The 26,346-nt window shown below is 45.6% G+C and overlaps 1 protein-coding gene across 21 annotated transcripts in view; it reads right to left on the reverse strand.

Moving 5' to 3' along the window:
- The window catches only part of SLC8A1 (solute carrier family 8 member A1), a 307,087-nt gene extending 284,989 nt beyond the window's left edge, over positions 1–22,098 (reverse strand). For 5 of the 21 annotated variants that reach the window (XM_045580681.1, XM_045580680.1, XM_045580679.1 and 2 more), the window contains exon 1: positions 21,423–21,698. In XM_045580681.1, coding sequence (XP_045436637.1) covers positions 21,423–21,548 — 126 coding nt within the window. In that variant the 5' untranslated portion in view covers positions 21,549–21,698. Of the gene's footprint in view, positions 1–20,507; positions 20,715–21,135; positions 21,301–21,422; positions 21,700–21,979 lie in introns of those variants that run through there. The other 16 variants (XM_045580684.1, XM_036435125.2, XM_036435123.2 and 13 more) reach the window with 9 other exon arrangements.
- Positions 22,099–26,346: the final 4,248 nt, after the last annotated feature.

Below are 26,346 nucleotides of genomic sequence, written 5' to 3' on the forward strand. Positions count from 1 at the left end.
ATCGAGGATTAAGTAAAATTTACAACTCACTGTCTCTGCCTATGGATTTTCTACATGCAGTCCCCCTTCACTGAGCAATGCACACAGTTGTCTTAATGGAAAAGAGCAGTTCGATTATAGCCTTGCATTGCTATATGCATATTTATGCATGCTAACAGCCAATTCAAAAAACACAACAAACTTCTTAAGCATTAAATAATTTTCTCCTTGTTGCTAAAGCAGATTGTCTTTTAAATTTTGGTTAGGCCAAGACCGGTTTGGCTCAATGGATAGAGCGTCGGCTTGGGGACTGAAGGGTCCCGGGTTCGATTCCGGTCAAGGGCATGTACCTTGGTTGCGGGCATATCCCCAGTAGGGGGTGTGCAAGAGGCAGCTGATCGATGTCTCTCTCTCATCGATGTTTCTAACTCTCTATCTCTCTCTCCCTTCCTCTCTGTTCAAAATCAATAAAAATATATTTAAAAAAAAAAAATAAAAAAAAAATAAATTTTGGTTAGTACAATCACCTTCCAGAAAATGTCTCCTTGCCAAAATCACCTTATTAAGATTGATGCTTTAGTTGCGGTCCTGAGGTGCCATGGATGAGGTGATAAGGGTCAGGAATATTATTTCTTAAGTCACCTCTCCTTCCATTAACATTATTTGATGTTTTTCCAATCCTTTGTAAAGTGGGGTTAGGAACTACTATGGAAGATTTTGCTAATTTTATAAACCTAACTAACTCTAAGAAAAAAAGACCACAAAAAAGTAAAAATGATGAAGTTCAGACTTTAAAAATCCTACCAAACAGGGCCTGGTGATAGTCTTAAAACTCTGGAGAACCCCTTCCACTTGGAAACACAGAAAAATCTTCACGCTTGCCTGCAATCAAAGGTCTGTGTTCTTCATACTTGAGGGGGGAAATTCTGCTCTAATGCAATATTTCCACACATTGAGTACAGTTTTTAAAAAGCATGTTTGATGAGAGCACATTTCCGCCTAATTTTCACAAGCCCAGGTCTCCTGATGCATTAGCAGCTGGGCAGAGGGTTCTACCAGCACAGCTCTTCACATCTGCGCAGGGATCTGGCTAGCTACTCCGCAGGCTGTCCGCAACAGGAAAGGGAGACACGCAGGCCCGAGATTGGTGGTGTGTGTAAGACTCTTGCCTGGCAGGCTGTGAAATCAGCGTTACCAGCCATAAAGTGTTCCTTCTCCGTGTTGATGTCATACTTTCCATGATCCTTCTAAAACACATCTCGGTTCTATTGAGGGTTCAAGTGACCAAAAAGCACAGGAGCGATCATTCCATCTCAGTGAGCTCATGTGGCAGGATGACAGTGACCACAAAGTGACTTATGATGAAGGGCTGCAGGCAATTAGGATTATGGCAACAGAGTCACCGAGCAGCGCAAAGCTTGGAAAGCAAAGCAAAGCGGTGGACTGAGCCACCACAGCTCTACATTCACCAGCCGTTTGGGCGCACAGCTCGGACCTTACATCACCTCTGCCTCCGGGGCTTGGTGGGATAGAGGAGTCAGGGTAACTTTGGTCCGGAAGGTCAGTTATGACAGCAGGCAACGTGGTGACAGGAAGGGTCCTGAGTCAGAACACAGCCTTGTGGCCTCATAAAAAGTTCGTAGTGGAGCCGGATTAGAGCCTTTCATAGCCTCAGGCTGTCTGAGTCTACCCCCTCCCCCTCCCCATTCACCTGCCTTCTCTGGCCCATGTGAGTTAGCTCCTGATGGCTTACACTGGAAACTGCACCAGCGTCCAGCACATTCTTACAGACCTTCAGAGAGCCCACCCACCATCACTTAAAGCAGCTTTGTAGCTCATCACTGTCTGGAGAGAAGCTCTGACATTTTCCCCCCACTGAAGAAGACACAACAGAGGGTTGTGGTGGTAGATTTCCATTCTGAGTAAAAGGCAGAAAAATAGAAGCATATGTTCAGAATACGCAAAAGTTCATGGTCACTGTGGCTGCTTGTTCAGACATGACAGGGCTTGAGTGGGTTGTAGGATCTCTTAAAACAAGGTGACATTGAACCAGCTGCAAGAGTGGTAGAAGGTCTAGTTTTAACTCCCTTATGCAGCCATTTTATTCCACAAATATTAATAGGTATTTCAGAATGACCTGTTAGACTCTCTTCTAGGTCCCAAGAATTGCTCAATGAATTAAAAAAAAAAAAAAGTATCGGTCCTCACAGACCTTATATTCCAATGGATGGAAACAAACAAATGCAAATGTCAGATGGGGAGAAGTGTTGTAGTGGAATGAGGAGAACATAAGGGGACAGGAGTGTGTGTGTGTGTGTGTGTGTGTGTGTGTGTGTGTGAGAGAGAGAGAGAGAGAGAGAGAGAGAGAGAGAGAGAGAGAACGAGAACACATATGACATGGATGACTTATACTGGATGGTAAAGAAAGTCTTTCTGACAAGGGCACAGTTGAGCAAATTCCTGAAAGAAGCAAGGGACCAAGCCTTGTAGATGCATATCTGCAAGAAGAGAATTCCAGGTAAGTGCCAAGACCCTGATGAATGGAACTGTGCTTCGCATAATCTAAGGAGCCACAGAGAAACCAGTGTGACGAGAGAGCAATGAGCGGAGGGAGCAAGGCTCGGGGATGGGAGCTCCGTGGGGATGGACCATTAGGGGCACTAACGCCACTGCAAGGCGCTGACTTTGACTGTGAGGAAGATGGAAATCCCAGGGAGGTTCTGATCACAAGTACAGTATGAGATGATTTTCCTTTTAAAAAAGATCTCTCTGCTGTTGAGTGGAGAAGGACTATAAGGACAAGGGTAGAAACAAAAAGACCAGCTTTTGACCATTATATATATAAAAAAAATCTGTTTCATAAAGAATCTCAATGTCTGGCAGGTATAAAAATGATACAGTAGAGATCTCAAGTTTAAGAAGGAGAAAGACACACTGGTAGATTTGCAAGCAAAATGAATTAAGAGCCTGTAAGGATCAGGGAGGATGAGTGGCTGCTCAGAGAGTGATACAGAAAAGAGAGAATAAACACCAGACAGAGATTCAAACCCGGGCCTGCCTCTGAGACTATGGTTAACCACTGCCTTCCAATTGCTGCCAAATATCATCATCACTTTCTTCCCATTTCAGCCAAAATGAACTGCCTAACGTGCAGGTCTGACTCTCACGCTCCCCTTAAAGCTCTTCATTGCTTGCTTATTGCCCTGAAGACAAGCCCAAACCCCTCAATAGGCTGTTCTGATCATTTAGGAGATAGCTGCTGAGTTCTAGAATATGGAAAGTCTCATTTGCTGAATAGGAAAACACTTTCTTGCTGCCAAGTCTCTGAATATTGTGTTTTCTGTGCCCCATACTATTTTCCTTCTTAGAAGCAAATTTCAAAATAGCACAACAGCAAATGACAACTGAGTGCCTGAGAGAATAACACAAGGTCCCATTCTTAAACACTATCCCAGACACCATGCTGAATTCTTTACATGTGTCATTATGTCTAATACTCACAAGTACCAGCATTGCTGTGTTACCCAACTCCTATTGATGCCACTTCCGTTATAGCACTCCCTATGGTTGCACAGCGCACAGCTCCTTAACAATAACCTAAGCAGTAGATACCATTGGCCCATTTTGGAGGTGGAAGAACTGAGGCTCAAACAGGTTGAGAACTTTTTTTTTTAATATACTTTATTGATTTTTTTAGAGCGGAAGAGAAAGGGATAGAGAGTTAGAAACATCAATAAGAGAGAATCATCGATCAGCTGCCTCTTGTACACCCCCCAGTGGGGATGTGCCCGAAACCAAGGTACATGCCCTTGACCGGAATCGAACCTGGGACCTTTCAGTCCACAGACCGATGCTCCATCCACTGAGCCAAACTGGTATCGGCAAGGTTGAGTACTTGTTAAAAATCATACAGGTGTGGTAGGCAGGTAGACATGAGCAAAGCAAGGAAGATAGGCAGAAACAGAAGTTCACCAAGAAGGAAAGCCCTTGGTGCCCAGCATCAAGCAAAACTGGGAAAACAAAGACCCAAGGACCTCACCCAGTAATAACTTATCTCCTCCCCCCACCCCCCCGCCCCATCAGGTAATGTGGTTTAGACTTCCTGACCTTTCACAGCCCTGGTCAGATGGTTCGGGCCCTCCCCTGACCTTTCTTCCCATGGCATGTTGCTAGTCATGGGGTTAGCTACTCCTAGAGAGGGAAAGAAGATGGGAGTGAAGAACAGCCCTTAAGCATTAAGCCCCCAGGACAATGAAGTTCTGAGCCATGTTATATACATCTAGGCCTTGGTTGGATTTCAGCTCCAGGGCCAGAAAAGTAGGAAAACCAGGGAAGTGATGCCACTGCAGACATTAGGGCCAGCTGCACTAACTACCCCCTGCCTGGTGCCATTCAGAGACCAGGACTGATGAATAATCTACTGAGATTCTGTTCTGGGACCTCCCCTGACATTTCCACCCTTAAAAGCCCTTCGGACAGAGGACCCAGCTAGCCTTTCCTGTCTCCTCCCCTTCTTTCTCCCCCTACCTCCCCCCCCCCCCAGGAGCTTTACCCTCTCCTTTGTTTCCCAAGTTTCAAGAGCCCTTCTTTTGCCTCTGTAACTTGTTTCCTGAGCCCATTTCTTCTACAGCTCATTTCTTCTACCTTTGTGACTTTCTTATTAAGTTTTTGCTTATATTTTGAGTCTTGGCTCTGGATTTTTTCTTAGCCAGAACTCAGGTACTGAGGTTGCCTAACCCGGTCTGGTCTGACCCCGTGGGTCTAACACTTGGTACCATTCCGGCCTCCAACACAGAAAGTAAACTCTTGAACTGAGATTCCAAGCCTGGTGTGTCTCTGAGATGATGTAATTAACTGCTCCATTATATCATTCCTGATAGTATGTGAAGTAATCTTGGAGAACTCTTCAACTTGGGCTTGGACGAGCCCATTGGAAAAACCTCTTTGTTTCCCTGCAGGGTAGGAGGGCCTCGTGGCCAAAGTCCCATGGAAGATTTCCAACGGCCTGGCTTTTATCTCATGGATTAGAGACTCCAACGGGCAAGCATCGAGAGCTGTGATGTAACATGTGGGCTGGCATGTTCCTAGAGACAGCTGCCCTTCACTCTCACTCTCGGGCCTTTCAGCGATTACCTGGCAACCTCTTCCCACTTGCCCTCTCAGGCAACCTCCTCCGTCAGCCAAGAAAAAGCCCTGCCCCAACGCACATCTCGTAGTATGTTCTTAGCCAACAGGGGACAGATGCGCAAGGGCGGATGAAGCAGTGAAAATCCATCACCATCATCAGAGAAAAAGGAAGAGAGCTTCTAAGGTTAACTCAAAACATTGCGATTATATTAGAAAACTGTTAGCATTTGTGAAATCAGTGTACACAAATCACCGATATCACTTATTGGCAATGAAGCAACTGGACAGAACTTTTTGAACTCTTAGACTTATTCTTTATTAAATTTACACCAACTCCAAATGCTTGCAGGAAGTGGGAAAGGTGTTATTTAAATGATAGTTCCTTCTCCCTTCTTACATCTCCCATCTTTCAGGGTCTTTCCTCTGACATCGGATTCAAACAGTTCTACTTGACCCTCCTGAATTTCCTTTCAAATGTCCATTTACAAGAAAATTAAGCAGGGAATAGAAGCTGTAGATGTGTTGGTCAGTTGTCTGGCCCTGATCTAATCCACCGAACTCTATAACAAGGGATAGGCTGGTTTTACTGGTAGTTTCCGTTCAATGATTGCATTCATGGACAGTTCTCGGTTAGGAATACCCATTACATCATCCACAGGAGTCTGCAGTGCAGGATCAGGAATACCCAATTTATCTTCTGCTCACTATTTATTTTAAAGCATATCAAACCACCTGGGCACCTACAGATTACAGAAATGGAACTGTCACAGGACAGTGAGAAGATGCCCACCTGAGGGAACTCACTAACCTGTGCTGAAGGGAGAGGTGGCAGGAATGGAAGCATGCACCTGCCTGCATCAGACTGTTTGTGTGAATGAAGCCTGAGGAAGAGAATCCACCGCACAGGCCTGGGGATTAGTGCTGCAGCAGAGCAGCAGGTTCCCTGGGGAGAGCTATCCCCATTTGGCTTACCAAGGAGAACCTGACTCAGAGACAAGGAATACCTTCGGTGCGCCCATTAGTCCAGTTCATGAAGTGGCCTAATCTCATCCTGTTGACTGGCAGCTGGGGTCATTCCAAGGAACTCCTTGTCTCTCATTCCTCAGGGCCTGGAACTCCCTTCTATGTAATGCTTGCTGGTTGAGAGCCTCAAAGCTAAGTAATTAATCTGTTCTACGGCAGCATTCAAGCAACCACAATTTCTGCGCACGACTGAGGAAAGCACTTCCAAATGCTTCTACACAATGAGCTGATGCCAGAGTGACTTTCCTTATCTGACTATTCATCGAGGCTGCAAATGACTGTCCCGGCTCCCAACCTCGGGCATTCCGGCATGGCCACACTCAGGAAGGTGCTCTGTTTCCACAGTCTCTCTCCATTACCTCTTTTTTCCAATGAGAGTTTCCTCTCTGCTGCCTGGTAAACTGGAACAGGTACTTTCAGGGGACAGGCAGTGCGAGGTCACATAGGGACTGAAGCCCTTCAGCCTGAACTTATAAGACTAGAGTCAGGATCCTGTACCATGCCAGAAAACACCAACCATATTCATAAAAGGAAGTGACTGGGATAACGGTCAGGCACCAAGGCCACAAAAGGAAAGATGGGCTTCAGATTTAGGATAATGAAGAAGTTATTTAAAAGTCATAAGCTGTATCCCTGGGCCCTTTCCCCCTACTTTGTTTTCCTATACAGAACATTATTTTTATACCAGAAGCCCAATGCACAAACATTAGTGCAAGAATGGGCCTTTCTTTCCCTGGCTGCTGGCACCATTATTCCATGCCAACTCTGGAGCCACCTCTTGCTCAGTGCCTGTGTATGCAAATTAACCCTCCATCTTTGTTGGGTTAATTTGCATACTAACTCTTGAATGGCTGGTGGGTGTCGCGAAGGTATGGTCAATGCATCTTTCTTTTATTAATTTAGACAGCTGTACAATTTACCTAACGGTTCTGTTTATTGCCTCTTCCTCTCTAATAGGGCAGGGATCTGTCTTTTTTGCTCTCTGATGGACCTCTGGTTCCTAGAGCAGAGGCAGGCAAATAGACGATGCACAGGACTAGTGCCCTGAATGAATATAATCAAATGTGGTTGTGTGATGATTCACAGAATCTCTGACAGCAAATAAGATCTGGGAGGTGGGCCTTGGCACTTGCATTTAAAAATGTTCCCTCAAATGAGGCAGTGCACATACTACTAAAATGAGTATCGTACTGAAAAGCCAATGTCAACGGTGGGTGGAGAAGAGGACCATGATTGAGCTCCTGGGTAGAGAACCTCTGATGGGAAGAACTGGTCTCCAGTACAAGAGAGAGGCTGGGGCCTGGACGTTTCCCAGCACCAACCTATGGGAAATTCACAACTTGCTGAATTTTTCTGGAATGCCAAGACCATCCGCTCTGTTGAGAGGGTCCTAATATTTTGGCCATTCGCAAACAAAGCATATCTTCTTTTCCTTCCAATACAATAAAAAGACATCCAGTTAAACATCAACCAAAAATCACCTCAATGGCAAAGGTCCCATAAAAGGCAAAGGGTGTCAAGAATGTAACTTTAAGTACATGAACTCTGCATAGTGACATGGAGGAAGGAAGCTGGAGAATGAAGAGTGTCTTCCAATCATAAATAATCAATGAGGGATTCAGAGGTGATTCAGAGTGCTCTATGGTAAGCCAGCCAGGATGGCCCCTGGTTGGAGCATTTATGACAATAATGACTAAAACCATTGACTGAGCCCTCGCTTTGTCCCAGATGTTACTCTGATTGCTCTGCACCCACTCTCTCTGACCTTTCTGACAATACAGCAAGGAGACACTACATTGCCATTTTATAAGTGAGAAAAAATAAACCTTTCATCAAAGTAAACTGGCTGAAGTCAGGCAAACACACGTGGCAGGCACTTTGGATTATACTGTAATGATTTCCCATATGGTGGCACCTTTTCATTTGCTCGCTTGTTTGTTCTCACTATGTAGCAAGAGCTCCTTTGGTGTGGAAAAGCCTTCCTCCCACCTGAAGACATGTGCTAGTTTGTACTATCTCTTCAGAGCCTTTCATATTCCCCTGCTGGTCTCCTGCTTCCCTAGACCCCAAGGGAGGGTTTTGTAAGCACTCCTTATACATCCCAAAGCCAGGAAAAGATGATCTATTTAGAGTGTCACCAGCTAACATCTGAGGTCTAACATCATGCCAAGGTCATGTAATAAACTCAAGGTTTTTCCACTTGGTAGGGGAAAATGAAAAGAGAGAAGGAACTCATAGCAGTGAGCAAGCAAAACCAAACTAAAAGCAGACAACGAGTAGAGCTGGGAGAATATCCAAGTTTAGCATAAAACATTAATGCTTTGCTCAATAATAAATCAACATTTTTTGAAGAATTTCAATGCAGCTCACAGATGTCTTAGGGTTATGACATTAAACAATTTTTTTAACTGTAAGTTATCCAAAGAAATGGGAACACAACACATTCATTCATGGTCTAGTTTGCCAAGCATTTCTTAGACACTGTGTGTGCCAGATACTGTGTTGCAAAGATGGAAAGACAATATTCCCATTGAGGCTCACATTCTAGTGGCGGGGGGGAGGGGGGAGGTTTTACGAGAGTCAAGGAGGGGCCCTAACTGGTTTGGCTCAGTGGATAGAACATCAGTCTGCGGACTGAAGGATCCCAGGTTTGATTCAGGTCAAGGGCATGTACCTTGGTTGCGGGCACATCCCCAGTAGGGAGTGTGCAGGAGGCAGCTGATCGATGTTTCTCTCTCATTGATGTTTCTAACTCTCTATCCCTCTCCCTTCCTCTCTGTAAAAAATCAATAAAATATATATGTTTTAAGAGTCATGGAGTGGGTCCCTTTATGGAAGACAGAACTCTTCCGTTCCTCAAGAATCGCAGCAATGGGGATATTCCCAGGCTTTCAGACAGTGCGACCATAGGTGCACCTGGATGCACGCCAAGTGGACCACATAGTTTCCGGGTTCATACACCGGGGTCCTTGTTAGGACAAGGAGAGCCCGAGAGACATCAGACCAAGCAGCCTGCAGTCCTGCAAAGGAAAGATTGCAAGCATAGTGAGCCCCGGAGGCAGGGCCTCGGAGCATCTCCTGTGTCCTCTGTGGGTCTTTCAGGGGCCTCGTGGCGGGCAATAATAACCATTTCAGATAACGATTTGTTCACCGTTCATTCTATAAAGAAAGAACAGCCTTTCTTTGATGTCTGACCTTATACACTAAAAACATAAAATGAGGTTGCATACCTACATTTATATCTGAGCCACCAAAAAGATTTCCTACCTATAAACCTATTTCCCCCACTAGCTTGATGATATTTGCACTTAAGAAATTTGTTTGTTTGTATTGAGTGAGGTATAGCCCTTTCTCTATTTTTAGTTCTAGAGAGTGAACCACTCATTTATTCATTAAGCATTTAATGAGTGGCATCTCTGTGCGGAGCGCCAGACAGAACACGGGGGTTAATAAAGATGATTAACACACTTTGCATTGCATGAATTTACAGTCCCCAAGTGATAGCTACTCCAGTGACCATGAATACTAGGAAGAATATGGAAAATCCCCATAAAAAGTGGGACTGGAAGGGTGACAAAAACTGGGGAGAGTGAGAGGACATTTGGGAAGGAAGAAATGACGGGAAGCAATGCTTCTTTCACTTCAGTTCATGGAAGAATCACCTGGGAACTCATCAAAACACAAATAAATGGGCCTGATCATCAGATACACAGTTGCTATAAAAAAGAACCCCCAAATTTGAATTTTAACCAGTTCCCCAGTTGATGCTGATATAGCCAGTCTTGGTACCTTGCCCTGAGAGAAAGTGGCATAAAGGGTTGAAAAGGTAGAACTGGGTAGATGTGTCACAAAGGGCAGGGGGCTTGTTTAGAAGCACAGTCCGGAGAGCACAGGAACTTAAATAAGGTACCTTATAGAAGGTGATGCCTACACAACAGAGGACAGTGGTTGCTGTAATATCAGGAAGATGTTGATGTGAAATAGGTATCCGATAACATTTCCTTCTCACAAACTGGGACTCCAGGCAGCATTGAAACATGAAGCCCTTGGTGTGTGTGTGTGTGTGTGTGTGTGTGTGTGTGTGTGTGTGTGGTGTGTGATGTGGTGTATGTGTGTGTGAGGGGAGGCAAGGCACAGGATGGAAGAGGGCAAAGAAGAATGAACCCATGCAGGAAATCACAGCACCACCCCCCTCATCCCCCCACCCCCCGCCAAAAAAAAAAAAAAAAAGGGGCAGACTAAAGTACAGGGAATAACTTACATCTACTTCATAATTTTGCCAACAGTTGGTTCTGCCTTCTTTAAGTAAAAACAGGTAAGGATTGCTAGGGCTATTGATGGATATGTGACAAAGACCCAGCATGCACGGCGTTTTCAGAGACCTGCTTCCTAGGTTCCGTACACAAGTCCTGCACAGAGGAAGACAACATGCAGAAACACGAGCCCCAAGCTGGAAGTCTTGGGCGCTGAGGAGAGCTGTGCTCTTTAAAAGACAGGCTCTTTATAGCTGTCATCTGCTCCCCCCCATTCAGTTCCATTCAACGGCAAATCCTTGTGGTCACTCCTTTTGCTTTCTGATCTGCCCCTTCAGACTGGGGAAGTTTTAATACAAAATCCAATTTCAAGCTATGTGATAGGAACCTTTAGAATGCCTTTTCAAAGAAAATCTTTTTAAACAAGGGACATGCTGGTTATGTGAGTAGAGGCTGGTGAATTTCATCAGCTTTTTCCCTGAGTCATTAAGCTTCGTCTTCAAGTAGATTGCTTTTCAGGAGATGGAATCCTATCAAACTTGAGGTTTCTTAAGTCTTTTCAATTTTCCTGCAAATCACAGTCCTTGAAAGAATAGGATGCTCTTGAAGAGAGCAAAAGTAGGAAGTAAGAATAAATATTTTAAGAAGAACCTCAAGCTGACAGATGCTCAGATAATGGTGACCCTTCATCAATATTCTATGTAACAATTTTCTAAAGTTCCTGACAACATACTCAGCGACATGGCTATAAAACCAAGGGTATATGCACATAAAACAAATTAATTTTTAAAATAGAAGCAACTTAGAAAGGAGCTAGCCACATTTTGTTATTTAGAGGACTAAATTGAATGGCTTATGGGAAACCATGAAATGTTTACACAAAGCTCTGAGCATAGTTTGTGAAACATAAAATTTCTCTACAAAATAAGGCATCTAGTGTGTATGCCTTTTAAGCCAACCCAATAAATGTGTAGTTAAGGAATTATTTAATATTGGCTTAAGCATTATCATTTCAAGGTTAATAACTATGCCAAGACTATGAGGTTATTATCTTCCTGTGATTAGGAGATCCATGAGATGACCAATTAATTTTTTTTAAATGTAAAGAAAGAAGTCCATGAAGAAAGAAATGTTAACCATTTCATCAACAAGTGAAGACAGTAACTTCTGCCTGTTAGTCTTGCATAAGTAAGTACTGTTTTCATCCATTTCTATGAATGGTCAAGAGACCATTCAATCATTCCAGAAATGTATATTATGTGTGTTGGCAATGTACGAACCATTGGGACTACACCCAGGAACGACACACACCCAATCTCTCTCTTTTTGGAATTTATTATGTAGCTGGGAAGACAGGTAACAGGTGTTAATTTAATTGTTACAGAACAGAAACATAATTATCAACTCTGATAAATGCTGTGGAGGAAAAACACTGTCCTATCAGGGTAAGTAACAGAAGACCTGACCCACTAGGGGCCTAGGAAAGGCTTTGCCAAAGAAAGAACATGTGAGCTGACATTTAAGACACACAGCAGGAAGCCAGGCTAAAGGTTGCTGGAGTGCAAGGCCTTAGGCGGGCAGTTTGGCAATGACCCTTCTCTGGAATGGGATTACTCCCAGGCCTACCTTGTTAGATACACTGGGGGATGAGGTCATGTTTTCAGAAAGGACTGAAAGCAGCTTCTGTCATTTACGTGAGACTTTTCCCCTCGGAGGTCACGTCATGCAGCTGCAGTTAACTGCATTCTACCACCCTGCTGGGGGCAATGTGGTGGCTGGAAGGGTCACTGGCCTGGGGGCCAGTCATGTAGTGTGGACAAGTCACGTTCCTTTTTCCAGCTTGATTTGAAAAATCGGGGAGTTTTGCTAACAACCTGAAGCTGTGTTATTCTGATTTTAATCCCTCACTTCGGCATCCGACATCATCATCCATACCGCAGCACCTGTTGACCTTCCCAGGTCAAGTGAGCTACCAAATGCAAAGTACCCAAACCCAAACTGGTACCATGTTTCCCTTTCTGGTGCCTTTCTCCCTGTCCTCCACGATCCATCTCAGAGGTCCAATTCCCCTTCATAAAACTTGTTATATTGCTTGGAAGTCCACTCCCTAAAAGTCATTCAACTTTGTCCATTCCCCCTTTTCCTGACATGAAAACTCAGGCCATGATAACCTCAAAGACTTTTCCAAAGACGCACATCTCCAAAATGACAGAGCTGGGCTCTAAGACAAGGCCGCCCATTTCTGGGTCATCTCTCTTCACGCAACACCAAACCAACTGCGGAGATTCCTCAAGCCCACTAAGGTTGCCTTTGTATCTCTCGCAATCCACCTGTGTGTCAGGAGTTGGCAAACTATGGCCAACGGGTCAAATTTGTCAAATTTAGCCTGCTACCTGTTCTTATAAGGCCCATGAATTTAATTTTGACACTTTAAATATTTGGGGGGAAATGAATAATCAACAATTCATGATGTGAAACTTTAGGATGTTCACATTGTTTTATGGAACACAGCATGCCAATTCATGTAAGTCTTTCTTGTAGTTGCTTTCTCACTACAAAAGTGTTGAGTAATTGTGTAGACAGACCCCATAGTGCACAAAGCCAAAAATGGTATGTGGCCCTTTAAAAGACATGAGGCATGTCATTGTGTATGTCCTTGTTTTCCTTAACCTGCTGCGGCAACCCCCACCATGTAGAGGCACACAGACAGGAACAGGGCTCTCTCACTACCTACCTGTCATGAAATAAGAAACCATCCTTATTATGCACTCATGTGCCAGGAACTGTTCCAAGTTTTACAAGTATTAATGTATTATTCCTAAAAACAAAACAAAAAAAACAAAACAAAACAAAAAACCTATAAAGCTCTTTACTATTATTATTATTTCCACTTAATAGATGAAGAAAATGAGGCACATGTGTTACATATACCATTGGCTGAATGCAAACAATATGTTAGTCTGAGTCCTCTAGGGTCCTTCATTTTATTCATCAATACCCTCAGTCTAGAAGCAAAGTCATAGTTCTCTTTGCACTCTGGGAAATCACTGTTATTCATTCGCAGAGTCCTAGGGCCAGAAACACAGGCACATTTCTGGAGCCTTCTACATTACCTAGGGCGGGGGGGTCAGGGGTGAGGGGTGGGGGATGTGACTTTGGAAAAATGACTTCAGAGGGATCCATCTGAATTCAGCGATCTCCAATTTCACTCTTATAAAGTAATTTCATTTCATTTGCTTTTCATATGCTTATTTTAAAAAAATACACACAGCTGAAACACAGTTTGGCTCAGTGCATAGAGTGGCCTGCGGACTGAGAGGTCCTGGGTTCGACTCTGGTCAGAGGGCACGTATCTAGGTTGTGGGCACGTTCCCAGTAGGGGGTGTGCAGGAGGCAGCTGATCGATGTTTCTCTCTCATCGATGTTTCTAGCTCTCTATCCCTCTCCCTTCCTCTCTGTAAAAAATCATTAAAATATATTTTTTTAAAACATACACACAGAGATGATATCTGTTGTCTTCCCCAGCCAGCTAGCTGTGGTTCTAAGCAGGAAGAGGACTGGTGAGGAGGAGTCCTTAAAACAGGCCACTGAGAGCTAGCTGGACATCGGGCAGAAGAAAGACAATGAGGAGTCAGGGAAAAAGGAGCCTTCAACTTTGCTCAGCACCAACTCACAAAGCTCAGCCCTAGGGGGCTCCATCCCCCAACAACTGAAAGGTAGACAGATTTTGAGAGACACGTGCTAAATGACTGAGCACCTGTCCACAAGCTACCCTTTTGCCCCACCTGATGCTACTCCCTTGGCGGCTCTACCACAGTCCGGGGGGGTTGGGGGGGTGGGGGGAGTTCAGGTTTGCATGTGAACAATCAGACTGATTCTCTAAACCTGCTGCTGGAGTGGGCCCTACCCATGGAACAGAGTAGACAGAGAGACTCCTAGGTACTGTGCTGTACAGGGAAGCAGCTGTGAAGAGGTGAAGAGCCGAAGATGCTCAAGTCACTCAAGGGAGAAAGCACCAGAGCTATTCAATGCTAAACACAGAATAAACAGCTGTAACGGCACAGAAATCATAACCATCAAACCTATGAGCGGAGCAGGCGGTCAGGTGTCACTTGCCTGACCTCAGTCTGTTACAGCTTCTCTCCTTCCAGGCTGTACTGGAAATGAATCATAGCTTTTGGTTTCACGTGCAAAATACATCTGTGGGATGGCTTATGGTACCATTTGTTCCAGCTCCCCAGCTCCCCGGGGCATGGTTCTGACTGTGACAGACAGTGGATTTGAAAAGACTGGAGATGGCCCTAACACTGCCCCAGGTTTGTCCTTGTCATAAATTAGCTGGGGCTGTTTATTTCAAAATGGCTAGACTTAATGGAGTGTCAAAGTCTCTTTCACTCTCTGAGCACAAACTGAAATGCATCCTCTTCCATGAAGCCTTTCCCAATGTTCCCTTCTTCCTTTCAACCCTACAGCACTTTGCTCATTAGTTGCAGCCATCTGTCTCACTCGGCTAGGATTTACTTGTTCTAGACCACGCATGTCAAACTCAAAGGCTAACCCAGGCCAAATAAACGAGGCATGTGGCCAGTGGGCTGCGAGTTTGACATGATTGTTCTAGACCAGTGGTTGGCAAACTCATTAGTCAACAGAGCCAAATATCAATAGTACAATGATTGAAATTTCTTTTAAGAGACATATTTTTAAAACTTCTTCTAATGCCACTTCTTCAGAATAGACTCACCCAGGCCAATATTTTGTGGAAGAGCCACACTCAAGGGGCCAAAGAAGCGCATGTGGCTCGCGAGTCACAGTCTGCTGACCACAATTCTAGACCATGGCATCTCTAAGAAGAGAGAATGAGGCACAAACATGTGGCTCTGAACATCCTCAAAAACTGGTACCACCACCTACTAAGTCTTGGATAAGTTATCTAGCAGAGTCATCATCTTCATCTCTAACTGGGAAAAGCATGCTTCCTTTGCAAGGCACTTATAAGCATTCAATGAGAAAGTGTGTACCTATTGCTCCCTGGAACATAATGGGTGCTCAACAAATGCCAAATAACACCCCCCACCCCATCATCCATATTCTCTGAAAAGCCTGGCATACACTGAGTGCTCAATAAATACCATGGTTGGTTGAAATAAATGGCTGAATCACCCTCTTGTCTGTTTGACTTCATCTCACATTGGATTCAACCAGGCAATTATTAATTATGCTGACTTCACATACAATGACAACTACAAAGTAATTACTTTTTCTGTCTTTTAAAAAACTAAAGATGATTCCACTATTTATATGTATTTTCCTATGTCAATTACTAATACAAGAAATCACTAGTCTGCATTGGAATGGGACTAGCTTTCTAGGTTACTGGTATGAATATTCCAAAATGAAACAGGAGAAGGCAGTCAAGATTTTACGGATATCGTTCACACTAGGGAAAACAATTCTGCCCATTTCTCAGAAGACTTTAAAAAGATTAAAGTTGCAAGAAAGGATCAATTTTTTGTCTCCAGTGCTACTCCAGATGGAAAACGTCAGTGCTGGAGTTTATCTTTGCCTCTGGCTACTCTGAGCACCCCTGCTCCCAGGTCCCTCACACTTCCCCACCAGAAGGGCCCTGTGAGGGCACTAACTAGATGGCAACCTCATTTCAAAATTCTTTCACTTCCTCTGCATCTTTCTGTGTCCCAGGACCCCAGGACCTTTCTATCTGCCAGCTGATCTTATTAACCAATTGAAGTTGTACAAAAATGAGTAAGATGTCAAAGGTTTGTGAGAATTAATGGTAGCTCCTTCTTAGGGAATATTGCCTTTTATTATAGCAATAATAATCTATTATAGCAACTGGGTAGAATGACTCATTCAAAGAAATCTTTGATAGTGAGACTTTCAAATCCCACATTGATGGATGGATCAATGCTTTGTATCTAAGGATGTTTTGCCCTCCTCCGAGCACTTCAGGCTACTACCTATAATGTTCTTGCTCTTGACCACAGACACATTTCCTTCACCTCAGGACTTCCCTTCTTCTCCACCTGAAACTGGGTAGGAAGTTTCAGGCAAAGAGAAAACATGATTCTTGGGAACCTTTGTTGATCTTGTTACTTACGTACTTCACTCTCTTGGCTGGTAGATCTAAGGACAATCACAAACACAGATTCACTATTAAGACACTTAGGGTTCAATATAGAACTATCAAAAAAAAAAAAAAAAAAAGAGCCTACCAAAAACATGTGAGGCAATGAGGGCTGTGAGAATCTGTCTCCAAGTTAACCCAACCCATTGGGCAAGGCACTAACCTCCTCATTTGTAGTCTGAACTGCTCTTGATAAAAACATACTGGGAAGAGTAACTTACCCTAGGTGTCCCCAGTTCATAAAATGGGTTGTTTGATTTACAAACCCTAGTGAGACACTCATCGTTGATTAGTTTTGAGTCTTCAAAATATGTATTATGTAAAATATATTTTGTGTGCACAAATGAGAGGATAGAGGGAAAGAGAGTCAAGAAGAGACACAGAGGTATATGCATGTGCACACACACACACACACACACACAGAGGTACCTTTCGGAAGAGACAGAAAACTGGAAATATCCCATGGAACTTGATGAGGTCCCACCAGAGTAGCCCTGAGTCCAAGTCAAAATTTCAGACTCCCAAAGCTCACATTCCCAGAATCTAGTCCCTTTCAATGGGTCTACATCGCAAATGTGTCTCCAGGCCCTAGACACCCCGGTCTTCAGACAGAAAATTGGAAACAGCTTGCTCAGCAACCCTTTGGCTTGGTGAGCCACGATTACTACTGAGAATTCAAATCCACAGGATAGACAGCTAAGGGAGCTCTAAAGGATGCTTGGATGGGATTCTGGTACCTTGGGAGAGTCAGGGAGAATATTTGCCACCAGAGGGAGCAGGAGAATTTGGTCAGATGGGAGACAATGCTGTGAGCTTCTGATGAGGGGTCTATGAGGTCTGGGTGAATTGGGGAGATGTTCTGGCAAGAGACATTTATCCCTTAGAAGACAAAATACAACTTAAAAAGGATGAAAGGATCAGGAAGAAGATAGAGATCCTTGCGTGTTGATTCCTTAGTTCTTAGCACAGGTAAAGCCACAATTTAATATTCAGTTAAAAGCGACATACACACACTCTGCAAGAATATAAACCATGAAAGCTATGTGCTCTGCCCTCCAGTTTTAATTGTGTGTTTCTTTGCCCTGATTTAATTTCTGTTTATGTTGATCTTATCTAGTTCCATGCTGATGAGGCAGATGGCTTGCTTATTACCTGCATGCTATCCTCCCTTCTATCTGAAGGCATCATGGGGAAAGGGTTTCTCTCACTGAACTGCAACATGAAAATCAGATGGTAAAGCCCTAAAATTCACTTTCTTTGCAAGAAATGCATCTGCCAGTTAAAGTAATGCTTTCACTTGCGTTAGAGGGGGGAATGCAACTTCATTGGCTCTGCAGAGCCTCCCTCATCATTTATTTTGTCAAAGAAACACATGAAGCACTTAGAGGGAAGGAATCATGCGTTTACTTTGCAAGATAAATAAAAGTCTATTTTTGTCTGATAAAAAACATGTTAAATATAGCTTGCTAACAAAATGCTGAAGCTTTTTTGGAATATTTTTCTCTCTCTCTCAAAACATAGTAAGCTTAAAAGAGCAATTAACATACTTCTTGCAAATAGTCCTGTAGGTGTTACTGACTACATTTCACCTTCCTTCAGTGATTGTATTTGGAGGTGAAATGCTGCACTGCTGTGTTGTATTCCCCTTTTGTAGTCAGCACAAGGGTCATCTATTTCTCAATCTTCATCTAAAAAGATACAGTGGAAATAATTCAATAGTAACAGTTTGTAGACAGTAAATAGAAAGATAGACAGTTTGATAGATAGGTAGGTAGGTAGGTAAATAGGTGATCAAATATTGCCTTCATATTCTTTTCATTCCTTCCTTCCTCTTCCAACCTGGCTAAGCTTACAAGACAGAGTAAATGAAGTCTGATTGTCATGGACACTTACATCCTTTGCAACGTCTGCACAGCTCAACAGGGAATAGTAGTTTACCTTTGTCTAGTTTTTCTTTTCACTCCCTTAGGAATTAAGCATTCCATATTCAATATAAGACAACAGCCATTTTAGGGGGGAAAGCATGAATCCTCTTATAGTAGTTGAGAAAAATCTTAGCTAAAGAGCCCTCAGATCCAAATGGAATCCTTCAAGCAGGCAGAATTTTTAAGATGAAAACCATTTGACTGAGAAAAAAAACATCTTGCTTCTTGACAAATGAGTCTTCGCCCTTCTCCCAATGGTTTCACTCACGACCCCTCCACCACACACACACACACACACACATACACACACACACACACACACACGAAGCTAGCTCTCCCTTCCTTCCTCCTTTTGCACCAGCCTCACCTCCCAATTAAGCAAGTTTGGCAAAACCCACACAGCTAAATCTAAGTAGCACATGATTTGAAAGAGGAACCTAAAGACAGTCATTCCAAATGTTTGCTTTGTTTTCTTATCTGAAATGAATGAAACCCTTAGATACATCTTCTCCTTTCTAGACTTGCTGTAGAAATGGCTTTGGAAGAGAAAGAGAAAGCAGCTTGTAAGGGGGGGAATGGGGGGGCGTGGCGGGAGTGTGTGTGTGTGTGTGTGTGTTGGGGACATGGGTGGGACCCACACTTTATGAATCCCCTCCTGGTGGCTCCCGAGGTTTCCCCGCAGGAAACCTTCGCCCAGAAGCTGGAGGGTGGATGTCCTTTGCTCATATTTGGAGATGCTCAAGCTCTGCCTTTAACCAGATCATATCGGAGTCTCTCCCTCCTCTGCCAGCTCCTCCATGATCGAGATGCCTGCACTGTCTTTGCCACAGCTGTCATTGTTTCAGGAGCTCCTGCCACCACACCTCCCACTGATATCCTTTCTTCTCTTTTTAGTCTCTACACCTCCAGCAGGACAAAGTTTGTATTGTCATATTCACAACCACCAGTGGCTGACTAGCAGGAGTGAGACAGAGCCGCCAGCCAGGGAGCCAGGCAGAGGGGGGTTAAAACAGAGATACCCAGTGCAAAGCATGACTTTCTTTCCAGCGGCTGCCGGCACCATGCACATTGCTCTCTTAAAAAAGAAAAAAAATCTTCCTTAAATGTGATCACTCTGCCCTTAACCCAACCACTGCCACTTTGTCTGGAGAGGGAAATATGAATTGCCAGCCCAAACCATTCATCAGTCAACAGAACCCAAAGGGAGGTGGGGGAATGTGAAAATCAAGGATGCACACACATTCTGTGTTTTGTGTGTTTTTTTAAAGCATTGCCTGGGCGGATTTGGGTTCTTTCGCCTACTGTCCACCCATAAGACCTCCCTCTTCTTCATTAAGGTGGAGCCAGGAAGGGTATCCTCACATCTCAGAACACAGACCTTTTCCCTGAAGCCCCAGAGGCAGGCAATGGAGCTGCAAAGTTCCCTTCCAGCCTCCTGTGAGGGGAGATGCCTGTGTGTGCCCAGAAGCCACCACGCACACCCAGCACAGCGCCCAGAAAGGGGGTGGGGGGGCCTTCAGCCCCCTGCCCGCTGCATGTCCCCCTCCCCAGTCCCCGGCCGGCCACACCTCCCTCCGCTCCGCAGTCCGCCTGAAAAGAGGGCGCTCGCAGGGGTGGCCTCGGGGAAGACCCCCGGGAGAACACGGAGGGGGGTGACCTCGGAGCCCCGTTCCTGGGGATGCCTGCACCGACCGGGTAGCGCTGCGACCCGATGCATTTAGATCTTCGCGCCCTCAGCCTGCAGAGCCCGGGGCGGTGCAGGGTGCAGCATCCCTCCCGGGCAGCCCTTTCTCCCCAGCGGCCGGCACGGGCGGGCGGGGAGGGGAGGGGAGTAACACTCACCCCCAGACACACGAGCCCGACAACCCGGACACCCGGAACCTGTGTGCGCGCGTCCACACACACACACACACACACACACACACACACACACACACACACGGAGCCGGTCCTTTGTCAAAGCGGCGGGAAGTGCAGCCTTCGGCTGAACCACCCAAGGAAAAAGCAGCTGGCGGTCTGGGACCAGATCCCTCCGGCTCGCCCATCCTGGGGTCCTACCTGGTGTGCGGGAGCGTGGACGGCCGGTGCCCCCGGCTCCCCGCGAGCAGCAGCCCGCGCACGCCCTCCGCTTACACCGCGCTCGGCCGGGGAGAGGCGGCGCCCATGGCCGGGCAGACGGAGCTGGAAGCCGGGGCGGCGGGCGGCTCCCGCGCTGGGCAGGCTCCGGGCGGCGCCGGCAGCGCGGACGGAGCGGCGGGGCCCGCAGCCGGTGCGCGCGGGCAGCGGGAGCAGCGCGGAGGCCGGGAGGCGGGGAGGGCCGGGCCCGGGCGGCGCTCTCCTCCCCCCGCGCACCCCGCCCGCCGCCGCGCACTCGCTCCCTCCGCGCTCAGCCCCGCCGGGTCCCCGCGCCCCGGTCCCCCGTGCGCTCCCCCCGGCGCCCCGGGCTCCCACCTGGCTCGGGATCGCCGAGCACGATGGGGAGCCCCTCCACCCCCGCCCCGGCCTCGGCCACGGAGATCTTTTCCGATTCCCTCCCAGCTCACCTCGGCCCCGCAGTGCGTTCCAGCGGCTCTTCCGCACCCAGCCCCGCGGGTGACACGCACCGATCCGCGCTGCAACTTTTCTTTCCACCCTGGCTCGCCCCCCAGGCAGAGCCCCCACCCAGGCTCGCCTGCCCGTGTCTCACCTCTGCAATGGTGCATGGGCTATCTCTTGCTTCCTGCACGCTAGCCCTTGGCTAAGGGAAGCTCTCCTTTAGCTAAGGGATCTGGGGCTGTCTCATTTTTCTCTTAAATCCTCACTCCGTGTTTTCCCGCATATCAGGCTTGCAGAGTAACACGCCGGGTAGTAGCTGCTGACGCAAGCAGATAAGGCCGTGTGGGGGTTGGGGGAGAGGTATTCCCCAGCCAAGAACTCGGAAAGATTCTCCTCCGTGCCTGCCTGCCGGTATTTCCCTCCACGAGTGCAGCTCACCTGGGAATCATGATCAGGAGGCTGTTTAGTGTGAAAGCCACGCGGCTTTTCGACTACAGAGAGGAGGAACAGCTGAGCAGGAAGGTTGCGTTGGGGAAAGGGCTGGTGCCGAAATCCACGAGCCATCCACTGACTGCCCTTTCCAAGAGAAGCATTAACGTGGCCAATGCATCACTTCCCCATAATTAATAAAGGAGAGCGCTGCACCAGGCCCTGGCTCTCCGGACAGCTCATTCATCCTTACAAATCCTTAATCGCTTGGCAGGGCGGAAGGCTGGACCCACTGTGGAGTTCACAGACCTGGTCTCAGACACCTGGGGAGCTGGTTCCAAATGCAGGTTTCAGCGTCCCCTCTTGTCTTGAGGGTCTGATGCTGTAACTCTCAAGCAGGACTCCGAGTTTGCATTTTTAAAGCACCAGGAGATGTTCGCTGCTGGTGTGATTCATCAAGGTGTGTGTATGGAGGTGAGGGGCTTGGGGAAGGTGAGGGAAGGAGAGAGCTGCAGAGCACTGGGCAGAAAGTTAGGGTCCTCAGCGGAATCCTCCCCCATACTTACAGCGCAGATCTGGGGCAGCCAGCCCACAGGAAAAAGAGATTCTGACCAGGAACCCCACTGTTTGAGGCACAGAGGCCTAAGGGAGGGAGCCCTCTCTGCCTCTATCCCAGTGGCTCTATCCTGACTGCCCCTTAAAATCTCCTGGCTAGCTTTTAAACATCCCAAGGCTGAAGCCACACCCCAGACTCATTGCCTTGGAATCTCTGGGGGTGGGACCCAGGCATCAGTAATTTTTTTTTTTTTTTGCTTATGTTCCCTGGTTGATTCCTATGTTTGTTTTTGTTTTTATATTTTTATTGATTTCAGAGAGGAAGGAAGATGGGAGAGAGAGGTAGAAACATCAATGAAGAGAGAGAGAGAGAATCATTGATCAGCTGCCTCTGCATGCTCCTCACTGGGGATGGAGGCCATAACCAGGACATGTGACCTTGACCTGAATGGAATAGGGACCCTTCAGTCCACAGCCTGATGCTCTATCCACTGAGCCCAACTGGCTAGGGCCCTGGTTGATTTCTAGGTAACCTAGGTTGAAAGTCACTGTTCTAGGCCAATATTCCTCAAACAAGCATGTGTGTGTAAAGAGCATGGGGAGTGTCATGTCTCCTGCAGCAGACCAGGAGCAGGCCTGGGACCTGCACTTTTGCATCACTTACCAGTGCTGCTGCCTGAGTGAGGCCCTCACTTGCATTAGCCCCAAGGGTCTCCTGAATCCAGCCAGGGGTGATGGGCACTGGGCTTGGTGGAGGAAACCGGAAGCCTCTTCTTGTCTTGTATGCTCCCAGGAATCATTCCTCTCTAAGAGCAATTCCCTTTCCTCACTATGAGTTAAATTTTCTTGGAAGCCACTCTGCGCACAAACTTTTTGTTAGACTGCACTGACCTGTGGGTGTGAGCAGAATCACACACAGGTCACAACCAAAAATGAGAGCCTCAGCCAAAAATCACTGAGGGCCGTGGTCTGCCAACTGCGGCTCGCGAGCCACATGCGGCTCTTTGGCCCCTTTGAGTGTGGCTCTTCCACAAAAATACCATGGCCTGGGCGAGTCTATGTTGAAGAAGTGGCGTTCGGAGAAGTTTAAGTTTAAAACATTTGGCTCTCCAAAGAAATTTCAGTCGTGTCCTGTTGATATTTGGCTCTGTGACTAATGAGTTTGCTGACCACTGACTTAGGGTCCTGACTTTAAGGGAGTGTGAAAAGGCAGGCGTTTGGCTCACATTCAACCGATGGGGCTTGGAGAATAAATCCGTTGCTTTCTAAATGACAGAGAGAAGAGCGTGAAACTAAGGACCCACCGGGAGGAAATGGGACAGAGCTAATGGGAGGAGCTGAGTGAGAGGGCTAAATGAAAACGTGAGTGGAGTCCATCTCACTGGAATAGATTCAGTGTAGCGGGTGTGGTCTATCATTGCTGTTATGGACCACTTAGGGTGAGCTCAGATCTTCTTGAATCTATAAGCATGCTTGTGATGTGGGATGAAGAGAACCCTGTTCTCAACGTCTTTCTTCCAGTGGCCCAAGGCCTTTATTCCACAGTCCATCTTGTCAGTAGCCAAGAAAGCATGAAGGCTACACATCTTGAGTCTCTTTATTCCTCCTCTTTTCCAGCCAAGACTGAGAGCAGGTCAACTTGGATTATTGGGGTGGGGGGAGGGGGGACTTCCATTAAATGGCCCTCTCTTTATCTAGAACTTTTTAAAGGCCACCTAGTGCCTAGTGATTTGGCACCCATTTTGATTTGGCTCGATATTTGAACCCTTAATTTTTATTTTGTCTTTCATTTCTCATTAAAAGGCATTCTCTCTAAGGGTTCCATGGCCCTGAGGCAAATCAAACCTCTTGCTCCCTCCTAAATGTCAAGCATGACTGGATTTTTATTGCAAGAATTATCAAAGGCTACATCACTGGCACAAGGCTCCGGCGAAGGAAATTGGGAGGCCGCTGCCGGCTGAAGCTTTGGAAAGAAGAAATAGCGTACGTAGAAAGGCGGTGATTTACATTCCAGGGGCAGTGGTATTTCTTAATTGTGTCCTTGGATATTAATTGCCATTCTTTCCTTTGGACTTGAGATGCAGGGTATAGGTTTCCACAGTTATGCGCCCAAACAGAATGCCAGGACCATTTGGGGATTCCGCTGAGACTTGATAGTTCTAAAGATGGCACAGGTTTTCATGAACCATTTTTCTGAAAACCTTCAGGAGATTTAATGAACTCGTTTTCAGACCAAAGTATACACCTTATGAATTAGGCCTCTTTATCCAGTCTATGGAAAAATTAGACATAGGATCAGGGGTACCAGAAATTTTTCTAAAACTTTAATATTTTACTAAAACACCCACTAATTTTTTTTTTTCATCACAGGGAAACTTTATTTTGTTATCATTTAATTCCTTTCAATTTAGTTTGAATTACTTAGGTCAGAGGTACCATTGCTATTTTTTTTTTTTTTTTTCAATGCTTGGTGCCTCTAAAGTGTGTTAACATAGAAGGAGTCCTTCCTGGCCTCATTGCCTTTTTTGCCAGTTGTCACCATTCACATCTCTGCACATTTATGGTCTGAGTCTGACACTGATTTGTACATAAGAGAAAAGAATTATAATGTCCTCAGCATGGCTAGCTAGTAGAGCGTGGCATTCACCATTTCCCCATACCTAGAGCCCTCAGGGACAACAACAACAAAAAAAAACCATTTTTCCCTTGGGTTTCTTCTTGTTGTTGTTGTTGCTTTGCTACTGGTGGGGCCCAGGGGTTTTTGCTTCAGGGGCGACAAGATTATTGGTTTACTTCTAAGTGCCACTGTTCCTTCTCTGGGGTCTTACTCCTTGCAGTTCAACATTTTCTTCTCCGTTTTGTTTTGAACAGTTGAGCACCACAGTGGAACCCCATCTGGTGAGCCGGCCCTGCTATTGAGTGGGAGCAGCCTTACTCGTAGATGAACAGTTATGATCCATTCTCCTCTGTGCTCCATTGCTGTGAGGTCACCCGCATCCTATGAATCTGTCACTGTCTTTGAATAGCAGGTGCCTGAACTTCTGCATCTGAGCGAGTAAAATCAAGGGTTGGGTTTGTACAAAAGCCTAACCCTTGCATTTCTCATTTTTGCCCCTTAGTATATTAAGGACACATCTGGCCTGTAACCCACAACTGTCCCAAATGGTAAGATTGCCAATGAATAACTCAATATCAGAATCATTATTTAGAGCAGGTAGCGGGGGCAGAAAATAACAAAGACTAGTTAAGAGGTAAGGCTTTGGAGTCAGGATATCTGGAGTCAGAATATCACCTTTAGCTGTGTGACCTTGGGGAAGTTTCTTAACCTCTCTGAGTCACAATTTCTGTTAAGGAAAACCTATATGGTAAAATTTTCCTTCAGAGAGCAAGAGGGAGGATAAAATGTATGTAATATACTTGACATAGTTCCTGAGTATAGTAATTAATAAATTTTGTTGCTTATATAACTATTTATAAAGTTCCATAAAATGTTATAAAGTCTTTTTAAAAGTTTCTACATAATTAGGTTCCACATATTCAGACCATCTCATCACTGATAATAATTATGTATCATTTTTGTTATACAGAATTCTGTACAACAAGTAATCTAGGAAAATTGATGCCCCTACAGCATAAAGGATTTCCTGTCTTCAATAAAAGAAGCTACTTGTACGCGTTCTAATTTTGTTAAGTACCGAGGGTGGTTATGTGACTGATACAGGGAGCACCACATTCTGGTTGCATCATAATATTTATTTTCCTTTATGTCTGGGTATCAACTTGGTCCCAAGTCCATTATAATCTGAGGGTATAAGTTCCAATAGAGCCATTTTAAACAACATTCACTGCACTGAAGATTTTGGTTGTCACATGAATGTTACTTACTGAGGATCTTTTTAGAACATAAACATCCTCACTGAGTCTGCACAGACTTCCCTCAATATTGATCCAAGGACTCTCCATCAATAGGGACTCAAGATGAAGCCCTGGGGTGCTCTGTACCAGGCAGTTGTTCCTTGCAATCCAGCTCTGAAGCAATGTCCCCGAGAGATGACACTTCAGCTTCTTCAATCAATCTCTTTTATAGGGCACCGTCTATGATGTATAGCTTCCTCCACATCTCCAATGGCTGGGCACTGATTAGAATCTTCTGAGAACTGCCAATGCTTTAGTGATTACCACAGTGCCCAGACAGCAGCCCTTGACAATAGTCATAACAAAAATATCTAAGAGGGAAATAGACTGAACTTAAAGTGTCTTAGTCCATGGTTTTAATGATGATTCTGCTACCTCTGGAAATGTCTGGAAACAACAATACTATCTGCTATTGTCTCTTTAAAAATTCAGAATCTTATCTTAGTGTAACCTAAAGAGTCCT

The sequence above is a fragment of the Pipistrellus kuhlii genome, unplaced genomic scaffold (assembly GCF_014108245.1).
Source record: "Pipistrellus kuhlii isolate mPipKuh1 unplaced genomic scaffold, mPipKuh1.p scaffold_m20_p_13, whole genome shotgun sequence".
In the NCBI taxonomy this organism is placed as follows: domain Eukaryota; kingdom Metazoa; phylum Chordata; class Mammalia; order Chiroptera; family Vespertilionidae; genus Pipistrellus; species Pipistrellus kuhlii.